The 11,475-nt window shown below is 32.1% G+C and overlaps 1 protein-coding gene across 1 annotated transcript; it reads right to left on the bottom strand.

Moving 5' to 3' along the window:
* Positions 1-7,810: 7,810 nt before the first annotated feature.
* On the bottom strand, positions 7,811-11,257 carry LOC138179852 (achaete-scute complex protein T5). Its single transcript, XM_069113038.1, has 2 exons — positions 10,081-11,257; positions 7,811-8,151 (listed from the first exon to the last, which is right to left on the bottom strand). Exon 1 carries the CDS (start codon positions 11,033-11,035, stop codon positions 10,133-10,135), a length of 903 nt encoding a protein of 300 aa, XP_068969139.1. The 5' UTR covers positions 11,036-11,257; the 3' UTR covers positions 7,811-8,151; positions 10,081-10,132.
* Positions 11,258-11,475: the final 218 nt, after the last annotated feature.

Here is an 11,475-nt window from a genome sequence, read left to right as displayed (position 1 = left end):
TCTCAAGTATACCTAATAAGCTAAAGAGCAAACAACTGGTTTGATGAAACACAGAACGATGGAATTCCATTAACGGTGTCACATTATCAAATTCAAATAATACCTACTGTGAAAATATTACCACCGGCATAACTTGTCTTGTAGTCGATACCAAAGAATAAACTAGATAAAGGAAAACAGGTACTATTAGAGGTCGGTAACTTGAAGATTTTCAAGATTGAAGCGTTCAAGATAGCAATATTTGCAATGTTCATTGCAAGAAATGTATGAAATAAAAAATGCATTAACATTAAGTATACTTACTATTAATAAATGATGTTTTATACAATTAAGTAATTATATTAAATCTTGAAGCAGTAGGTTACGGCTGTAATTATATATAAATAATACTGTTCAAATAATATCAATAATACAACATAATCTGATTCTTATTTCTCTAATATTAGTAAGTCACATGTTATAAAATATTTTTAAAGTTCACGAAAGATATTAAACGAAAAAATAAACAACAGTTGTAATAAAAACTATTTTCTATGTACATAATATATTTTGTAACAATTCATTGTGGGATACGAATGAGGTGTATTAAAAATAGTTATTGTTGAAGTAATTACTTCAAGAAAATTTCTACACCTTTTCTTTTGTATATCCGTGACCTGGAGACCGCTATTACGAAGAAAATAGAATTTAGTGAAGAAATTGAAAATAAAGAGAGGTCCATATTATTGTGCCCTTGAATATAAATTTTGTTTTGGATTACAAGATCTAGAAATAAAAAAGCTATAGGTAGATTTCTATTGCTGTTTCTTTTAGCCCTTAGCTAGAGCTACACACCAAGGTTAACTTTTTGGTAATGTCCTTTGCTATAAATATATGAACGTGCTCCCTATCATTCTTCTCCTCATTGTATTGTAACACTGTAAGAGTAAGGATCTGGATCAGCATACACTATACCTGTACTTATACTTATACCTCTACTTATTTCAATATATTTTTCTATTACAAATTCATTCACTTGTTCCTCTATCAGTCAATCTCAACAGTTACCGCCATAACTTATATTATAAGAGCAACTAGATTAACATACACTGTAACTGGATGTACATACTTACATACATATACACGTATATCTATTAGTATACCATATGTACGAAAGTATTGCACTAATTTCTTGTGACGCATCTAAACAAACAAAACATATGACTTACTAAGAAACAGATGAGATGAGTGTACTTTAGCTCGAATATGATATAACAATCACAAACAACTATGTAACAATTATGTAGTAATTAATTAAATAAAAATTTTTAAAGATTAAAGTACACCCTTACCTTTCTTGTTCTATACGTAGCAACAGTGGCATGGGTACTTTCGGTACTTCTACAAAAAGATAAATACACATACATAGATTAAACATCCCAATGTATGCGTATCGCATATATATGTATAAATTGTGTTCGTATGCGCGTACGCTGCACGAACAGAAAATTTAATTGTCAGATTGCATAAGCAGAAGCATCGAGAATTTCGAAACCCTTTCCGCAATAAATTCTGAAAGAGATTGAAATGGTCAGAATAGCCACCGAAGGTTACTTTTTGTACGACGAAAAGATTAAAAGAATCGTCGTAACAGTTCTCCGAAAAGGAATCGTGGCCGCATTATAAATCTCAAAATTTAAATCCAATTTAACGTGGCCTTAAGAAGGGGACGTCGACGAGATAGTAACAAGGCACAGCGAGTGTCGTTGGTTGTTCTTTCCGAGGATCCTTACTGGCTAGACGGATCTGCGTTCGTATGTTTAATGTACCCTTAAGGAAGAACCTCGTCCTTTTAACTCGTTGCACCGGTAAGGCCAGTCTGCGATTCGATCGTTCTGCGTACGTCTTCGCGGAGAGAACTCCTCGCGTTCATCTTCATGTTCCTCGTCTGGTCGGGCGTCATCGATGCGGATAAGAGGATTTACTTGACCGAACGTCTCACCATGAGATTTCCAAGTAACGCGTGCCTACATTACGCTGCCGACTAATACGATAAAGCGATAATTCTGATTTTGAACTTGATGAATTTTGTCATCTTATATTACCTGTCCAGACAAGGTTCTCAATTTTTTTTTGTTTTTTCGTTTGTTTCCTCTTACGCATTTACTACCATGTTACTGCTTGAAATAATTGCAAAATTGAGTATATAGATGATTAATTATCCACAAATATTAAATCCTTTATTAAATTCACTCCATAAGCTTAGAAACTTACATTTTACAAATCTTATCCTTTCTTTTTCTTTTATTAAAAATGTGCTGCTAGGAAATATGTGTTAATGTAACGAATTATATCGCTTTAAGTAATTTTAAGTAATGTGATCGTAAATTTGAATAAAAGTCTTATAAAATACCAATTGAGTTATTACTACTACTAATATTATTGCACTTATCGTATTTTTGTACTTATTCTATTTAAATATTACATACTGTAAAGATATATTATTTTGTATCTAATTGACTATTTGTACGAGATTATTTTCGTATGGTACCTATCATTCAATAAGGATACATACACAGGATATTTCACCTAACTTGACCATCTTAAATATCTCGCATGTCTTTTATGATAGGAAAAAATATCAGAGGAAGAGAATATTCGGTTCGAAGGGATAAATGTGATGACATGCAAACAAATTTTCTCCAGGCCTCTTTTTCTAGATTTCAAGGTCATCAAAGTATTTTTAAACGAGACTACATATTTACATGACAACAATCTTAAAGCTCATAAAAAACAAATTCAATGATGTCCAATATATTGATCTTCGCGTGACCTTCAACGAAAAAATCGTGAAATGTTTGCCATTAATTTCAATACTCGTTCGGGGACGGTAAATGATAAAATCTCAATTTCATTGGAACAATGTGTCGTGTAATTGTTCCTCATGCTCATAAACAGACGTTCGTATTCTCCTTTTATCGTTTGAAGTATGATTACACGCATCATATCAAAGCGATAATCCTAGTAGCCGATTATCGCTTTACAATCAGTATCAAAAGCTTATCTATCATGTACTATGTATTGCGGCATTAGACAAAATTACAGAAAGTGAACGAATTAACATTTTTAGATACTAGTGGTCGTAGAAATTTTTCTACTTGAAATCATTATTTAAGTATGTGTAATTACCCTTGCATTGATTATTCTACCAATCTATTTTTATTTGTTAGATTTGCATTTTGTATGTAATATTATATTGTCTTCCACATTTCTTTCTCCATTTACTACACATATAAATTCTACAATAATTTTTATTTTAATACGTTAATAAATTGTATAAATACTTTATAATAAATTTTGACATAAACAATTTCAATCAATTTGTAGATGTGTTTCTTTATGTTACAATCATAATATTTCATAGGATTAATTTATATCATAGAATATCAGAAATAACTATGTAACGTATAATAAATAATTACGAGCATGTATCAGTTATATAATAGTTCACATTAACTTTTATCACTTAATCTTTCCAACCTGTTGGGGGAATAAATTTTTATTAATTATTAATTAACTTCGATAGAAACATTTTTTCAAATTATTTTATGAAGAAGACATAATATATTAAAATTTGAGACCAGTTTTACTAGAATCAAATACATTCATCATCAGTTTATTAATAATTTATATAAGTATACAACACTGCGAGTACGCAAGATCGAGCGTGAAAGGGTTGCAATTCATTGAAGACATAAAGTTCGTACTAACATTGTGTATTTATTAAGCTTTATTCACAGTTCTTTCCGTGAAATATTTTCCAAAATCTGTCAGATTGCTACATTAGTGTTTCTTAACGTTTCTATTAAACACAATGCTTTCAGCAAACTTCATCTTCTTAGAGTAATATTGTTTCCGCCGTACTAACGACTCATAATAATAGTTAACGAACGAGTGGTGACGTGGAGACGTTTTTTCTGACGATCTACCTTAATGTGATCTACAAACTTAGACCCATGATGATATACGTGCTCCTGAAATGTTTCCTTTCGCGACAGTATACTTTAAAAGTGAGGTACAGAAGGGCGGAGTCCTCTCCCATTATCCCTGTCAATGTCCTTGCGGTTTTTGAGTAAATAACCAGCCGGAATAACAGTAATTTTTCTGTCGAAAGTCTCCTTTGGTTATTTCTCGGTTTCAGAACCGCAAAAGACGTAAATTAACAGAAATCGATGCATCGCTGAATACGCAAGTACAACAAAATCTGCGGTTAAATATAACACATTTATAATACATATGTGCATATGTATAAGTAACCCAGTATCTTTAATCTACATATTTATAGAAAAATTGTAGCAGTAAATGAATTGATTATATAGATATACTATACGGCAATATTATTTTTTGTGTGTACATAAAATATCTACATTGGTTTTCATAATATTTACGTCTCACAATTATAAATATTTTTATAAATGATGATCTTACACATGATACTTACATAAGAATAGATATATTTTATTATGTTATAAAATTAAATTAATGAGCATATATTATTGCAAATAAAAAGAAAGCATTAAACATTACGATACTCTATATTTTCTGAATATTTATCGTATTATTTTACAATATAATTCATTAGCTTTGCTGGCTAGCTCGGCAGAGTCAGTAGTAAATGTGATATAAATATTAAATAAAAAAAGGGAAATAATTCATTGATATAGTTATTTATTAATTAAATAACTCGGATCTTCTATTTAAATATTGTAACAGCTTTAAGTTTCTTGAACCCAATTTTTGATTATAAAATTATAAAATATAAAAGCTCTACTTTTCAAAAAAATCAAGTACATATTTTGAAAACATCGAAAGAATAAAGAAGTATAAATTAATGTTTATAAATATTGTATAACATAAAAGTGTATCCAGTTAATATTTAGTCATGCCGGTACTAATATCTTACTTAATTGAAATTATGGATCTAAAATTTTGAAAATCTTAGGTCGTTCATTTTGAAGAAAAAATGCGTATATATAATACAGTATGTTGCAATTCTTCATAAAATACTTATATTTTCAGTTTGTTAAATAAAGAAATATCATTTTAATGAAAGCCTTTCTTGTAATTCGTTAAAAAATACAATTTTTACTTAATAAATATTCTATTGTAATTTTTCTATACATAAAAATTTTACATAGATCATTAATTACCACCTATCATACGATACAATCAATCCCATTATTGCCTTTAACTTTTTAATTAATTCTTGAAGGAAAGAATATACTTACTCTGTGATGTGTTAGTCATCACAAAATCACAAAATTTTGATTGCTAAGAAAGTAACATACAAATTTTGGAAGAATCAAAACAGAACACGAAGCGTTTGCTGTTTGTCATATTATGTATATATAATTGTCATATTATATTATGCAATTTCTGCTCTATAATAACTTTCAAACTTTGATACTAGTAAAATGAAAGCTTAATACTATTTTAATCCAAATTAATCCAAAAATTTATATATTTATCAATTTAAAAATTAATTAATTTAAAAATTTATATATAAAGTGAATTTATTAAAACTTACAGAAATTGCTATCAAAATACAAAAGAGTAAAGATATTAGAGTAGTATGTATATACAAAACACAAATGTTATTTTACACATTATAATGACACTTTACACAGTTAAAATTCCGATAAAATATAATATACTTAGTTTTCAATAGTTTTTCAAAAATTGAGTACTAATGTTATTTATCTATACAATTAATATAAAAAAGTTTCCAGTTCCAAGAAATAAATATTAAAAGTATATGTTAATTCTTTATTTGTACTTTTATATTTAAAATATATTCATACAGAATATTAAATTTGCAGATTCCTATTAAAGATAATGCCACAAATCATATAAATGTTATGACGTAACAACTTCATATACGTATATCAAAGTCCTAGATAAGTTTTAGCAATTTCAATTTTTAAAAATTCTTTCACTTTCATCTACTAATAAATAGAACTGTGGTTTCAAGTTGCATATTCGATCGAGTAATTTATCAATTATTTTTCTTAACTCAGTGATTCTAATGGTGAGAATAAAGAGACACCTTTATATCGAACGACAATGCTCGATTTGTGTCGTGAATTTGCTCTTCGTATCAATGTAACAAGATATCAGTGATCAAACGTAGCGATAACAACACGGTGAATGATAACATTCTTTGTGCTTTCGATTACATTTTTCAGTAGTCTACGATGGCTGCAGTTGCATTTATCCGGAATTTTAAATAACTAGAAATTTCTCTATGTTTAGATTTTATATTAAATAAATATCATATCGACATGTATAAACGAATTTATAAATGATATTCATTGTACATTATATTTCATATAGTTTCGTATATACAATATTGAAAATTTATGTATTTAACATGTGAGAAAAAAAAAGCATTCTTCTTTAGAGCTTTTTTTACAATTTAGTGGTAACATATTTTTCTATCATAAATGATTACTATACAACAGTAATATACCTATCTAATTTAACATACCTCAGAATAATGTTAAATTGCATAATACGATTATGTAATTTATGTAACTTAATACTTCGTCTACCCAATTATCTATCCAATTAATTAAAATACTCTAGAATAAAGATTTATGAATTTTAAACACTCTATGAGTCACCGTTGCTATTCCTATGCAGTAAAACTTTACGACTGAAGTGATCGATACCTGTCCAATTGAATTATACCTAAAACTATCGGATCTGTTAATACAAACAATTAGTAACAGCAATATACCTGAACATAAAATGGCAGTCGTTGAAATTCTTTTCATGAATATGCAGAATATTGATTTTTCGATCGATATTTGTTGCAAGCGATAGGTGCCGTTACCGTACAACAATGAATATTCAAGGATTTTTCATCGGATCGAACGAGAGTAAACGCATTTGTACCTTTCTCTGGGATGAAGTCAGGTCTAACTTAGGTTTCGTGAAAATTTCTACCGACTGCAGCTCAAATAAATAAATGTACAATTCCATAGTTTCCTAAGGATATTATCTTTTGCTTCAACATTTATTATGATGTTGCCTTCTAACATGTTACGTTACGTTTAATGAAACTTTCTATCAAAGATGAAGCTTACAGAAATTTGAACATTAATAAATATCAAAGAAAAGCTCCTTGTTAATACTGGTAAAAATAGTACTAAGTAGAAGCATAATTTTGGATATTCTTTTGAATTGTTTGTTAGTAAGTAACGGAAATAAAAATTTTCTAAACATTAGAGGAGGTGAGAGACACAGGAAAATAATGAGATTTGTATTCTGTATTATTCGTAACGTTGTTCAATATATTTAACGAATTATTTTTTATTATCTATTTACAAGAAGGTATCAGCTTGATGAAATTTTGTGATAAAAGTTTAGTCCAATGTGAACTATGTGCACACTAATGAATGAAATTTATCAGTTCTAATTTTGTTTGTTATGTGCATTATGTACAATATTATTACAAATCACTATAATACAATCAAATATTTCACAATGTATCTTTCAAGGAAATCTCCTTTAAATAATAACGTGAATCAATTTAAATATCTTATTTCTCTGATACTTTCATTAAGTATCGATTGGATTTTTAACATTTGTAACTTCTATAACATTTATAAACTTTACAACAAATCACTTCTTATAATACTAACACCTAATATTTTAAAACGTTTCTTATCGAATCTTTCTCAATGCCGCAACATAACATTCTTCTAAGAATAGAAATATAAGAATAAAATGATTTATCTGAATGGAACATTTATCAAGTTATGTTTCCTATTAAATATTAACCACTCTTGTAAGGCACTGGGGAATGCTCCATCCTTTGAGAATGTTCAAACGTTCGATTTTTCTTAACGACGAGATATGATATTTCTATACTCGTGTTCTCTATCCTAATAAGCATTTTTGAAAACCCGTTTTGTACGTACTAGATTAAGTAACCCTGACTCCAGTACAAAGAATTACCATTAATCTAATAATAAAAACGACATAATTTTCTCGACTCGTATAGTTACATCTGTACAATATTGATATGACTAGATCACAGTGGATAGAAACAGCCGCTATTTATCGCCTCCTTTTGGCCCTTTCTCCTACTCGTCATCTCTTTCACTTCTGTAACAAAAAAATGAACAAATTTTTTATGTTAACGTACCATTTGTGATTATCATATATTAGATTAAAACAGATTCTCGATCAGAAGATAAAATGCTTTAATTTCTTCAGAACAATACATGTGTGGTAAAAGTTAATTTTCAAATTGATTGTTTAGTTGGTTATCTAACATTTATTTCTTCATGTTATTATTGTTAATATCACTGTAAACCACGGTGAAATTTTCACTTGGGAATTATTTTTACTTAGGTCCCAGATTTCAGGTTTACTTCACAAAATATCGATATTGATGAAAACCACGTAATGCTACTTTATAAATTTATTCTTGAAGAAATTGAGATTGTCGAAGATCGGTAAGGAGACACTACAGGTATATAAGTGAGAGAAGCAGGGGATGATTTCAGGTAAGGGCAGTTTTACTGGAAGGGACTCGCTCTTCATGGGTAGAACGAAAACGAACAAATCTGTAGAGACGGTCGGGAGGAGAGAAAGACGGAAGAATAGCGTACCGGTTCAAAAACCTACAAAAGGGGGACTGAAATATCCTGAAAGATGCATTCAGGTTAAACGCAGCAGACGAAATCGTCTCTTGTCAAAGAGAAAAAGAGAGAGAGAGACTAGTCAGAGAAAATAGAGAGGAAAGAAGAACGAGCCGAGAAACAGAAGAAGATAGAAAGCAAGGAAAAGATCCGCGGGAAGAAACGTTAGAAGCTTCAATGGAACGTCGGAAAAAGTTATGTCTATCAAGATTAAAGTTGAACTTGGATAGACGATCAAAGTTTCTGTTTACTCTTCAAGAGTACGTGGGTAACTCGATGTCCTGAATAAAACGAATACTCGTCCGACTCGTATTTTTTAATATAATATATAACACATTTAATTTGTATTATCATACAAATGCAAAAATATAAATTTTGTTAATTAAATTATGGAAAGAAAATTATAGTAGTTATTACGTTGAAATTTTCTTTCTGGTATGGAATGTACCATTGATGATGTGCGTTCTAGATAAATATGACAGAAATTATATGGACAACAATAATATCTGAAAATGAGGTTAAGATATTTGAAGAAAGCGAAACCGAGGGAAATGGATACTCGTATTTTCTTGTAACGAGATGTTGTTAAGCTTTCGCAGAAGGTGGCAAAATTTTCAGAAGAGACGAATTGGACGACTCTAAAAGTTGAAGAGTGAGGAGGGATGAAAAAACGGTAGAAGGACCGGCACACATATACTGGTGGTGACATGCGTGTTAGTATACAATGAAAGAAATCGGGCACAAAAGCGTCGCTTCTAGAATGTATACTCGGTGGCCCTCTGAATGGAGTCTGCGATTTGAATGGCTGGAGTTTTAGCGAGGGGTCGCGCGCGCCATTGTGACGGGGCAAGGTCACAAATCTGGTCGGAAATTTCTTTGAACTTCCTTGGTAACGCGGATGTTACCTCACGGGCAAAATTTACGGTCGTTAAGGAGCGAGGGAGGTGAGAAACTTTTTTAGAAAAAAATTCTGAATATGACGCAATGTTTCTTTTCAACTGAGCGTATGAGTTTGTTTCCATATCAGTTTTTGCAAGAAATATTAAACAACAGTTCTATATTAAAGAAAGGTAATTAGAAATGACGATAACCTTTTTTTAATTGATTCTTCACAGTAAACAACCACTTAATAGATAATAAGACATAGTAGATAATTTTATTTCGTTGAAAAGAAGCATTTTATCTTTTGTTTGAATTTCATAATTGAAAAATATTGCTAGAGCACGTAAATATAATTAATACTAAACTAAAATATAAATTAAGTGTATTTACTAACATCAATTATTACAACATGTCTCACTGAATCAATTTCAAAATTTCAAATATTGGTACGACTAAAAAACGTACTGAATAATAGAAAGAAACTGAACAAACAAATTACAACACTAACCTTTGTGGTGAAGAATGGATCCAAATCGGAACCGACGTAGACACTGATTTTCTCATTGACTTTGTTGCCACCAGGAGATGACATCCAATAGCTCTTCGTCTTCGGGACTCATAGGTTCGTAATTATCATAACCATCGGAATGTGTCGCATAAAGTGTACCCGATGTTCCGTACCCTTGACTGCCAGCTGATGACGCTTCGGAAACAAAACTCGGCGTTGGCGAACTCGAAGCTTCGGAACAAGGTGCTGGTACGAATGTTGGGCTAGGATTTTGTCGTAAATGTTGATGACGATGCAAGTCCGAGCTACTATGATGCCGGAGTTCATTGTTGACATTGCTACGAAGTCTCAACTCGGGAGAATGGTGACTGGATTCGACGTTGATTCCATTATTGGAACTACACGTGGATGAGGCGGAAGAGGTCGACGAAGGCGATGACGACGTTGGCGAAGATACACTCGTGACATCCGAACCACTGTCGTGTTCTTCCAGAAGACGTTGCAGACTCCTGATATACTCGACTGCCATCCTAAGTGTTTCGACCTTCGATAGCTTTTTACTACCGGCTCTAGATCCGCCGTGCGTGCCAGCTGTATTTCCTCCAAGAGCTTGTGCCACGCTTTGAGGTATATGCTGCCTCAAAGTGGCGAATCCATTATTCACCTGCTTAACACGATTTCTTTCTCGAGCGTTCCGCCTCGCAACCGAAGCCGGTTGATGAGGAACCGTGCCATAAGGACCGGTCGTCTGACCGTAAATCTTGGATCGCTTGCAACCATGTTGTTGAATCTTGATGTCATTAGCCGGCATACTACTAGTGGAAACAATCACATTGCTGCGATGAGTTTGAGCACTGGTTGTTGAAGAACCGTGAAGATTGTGGTGATGATGCTGTTGCTGTACGCTCAACATGATCGGTAATACGTTCCCCTCCTTCGATTCCACTAAGGTCATATCACTGATTCGATCCCCCCCACTACGAGAGCAGGAGTGCGCGGCAGCGCGTGCCAGATGACCTTGAGAAATAGAATCCTCGATGTGCTCAAAGTACTAGTTTGCAAACCGAGTACTATGACGCTTCCCTCTCTAACGAGCCCCCTTCTTTTACAACACCTTGGTTGAATACGCGCGACGCGTCCAACGAATGCAGTAGAATACAAACAATAAAACACGTTCAAAACGAGACGAATGATTACGTGAATTAGGAAAGTTGAAAATAAAACCGCACCCTTGATGCTAACGGTATGGACCTGGCTCCCGAAATGCCTTACTAAGAAGGGTTCGAGGCCTTATATAGCCAGGGCGGGCACGCGCCTATCCCCTCCATTGGGCCTCATACTCGATCTCGGGCCCTAAACCCCCATCTTTTCCCCCTCTTTCCCACCCTACTGGCT

This window comes from Bombus flavifrons, chromosome 5 (assembly GCF_040668555.2).
Source record: "Bombus flavifrons isolate JBK064 chromosome 5, iyBomFlav1_principal, whole genome shotgun sequence".
NCBI classification, from domain to species: domain Eukaryota; kingdom Metazoa; phylum Arthropoda; class Insecta; order Hymenoptera; family Apidae; genus Bombus; species Bombus flavifrons.
This window is presented reverse-complemented; position numbering and strand designations above follow the sequence as displayed.

Coding starts and splice junctions, on each gene's coding strand:
- LOC138179852 (XM_069113038.1), bottom strand. CDS start 11,035: ATGACCTTAGTGGAATCGAAGGAGGGGAACGTATTACCGATCATGTTG.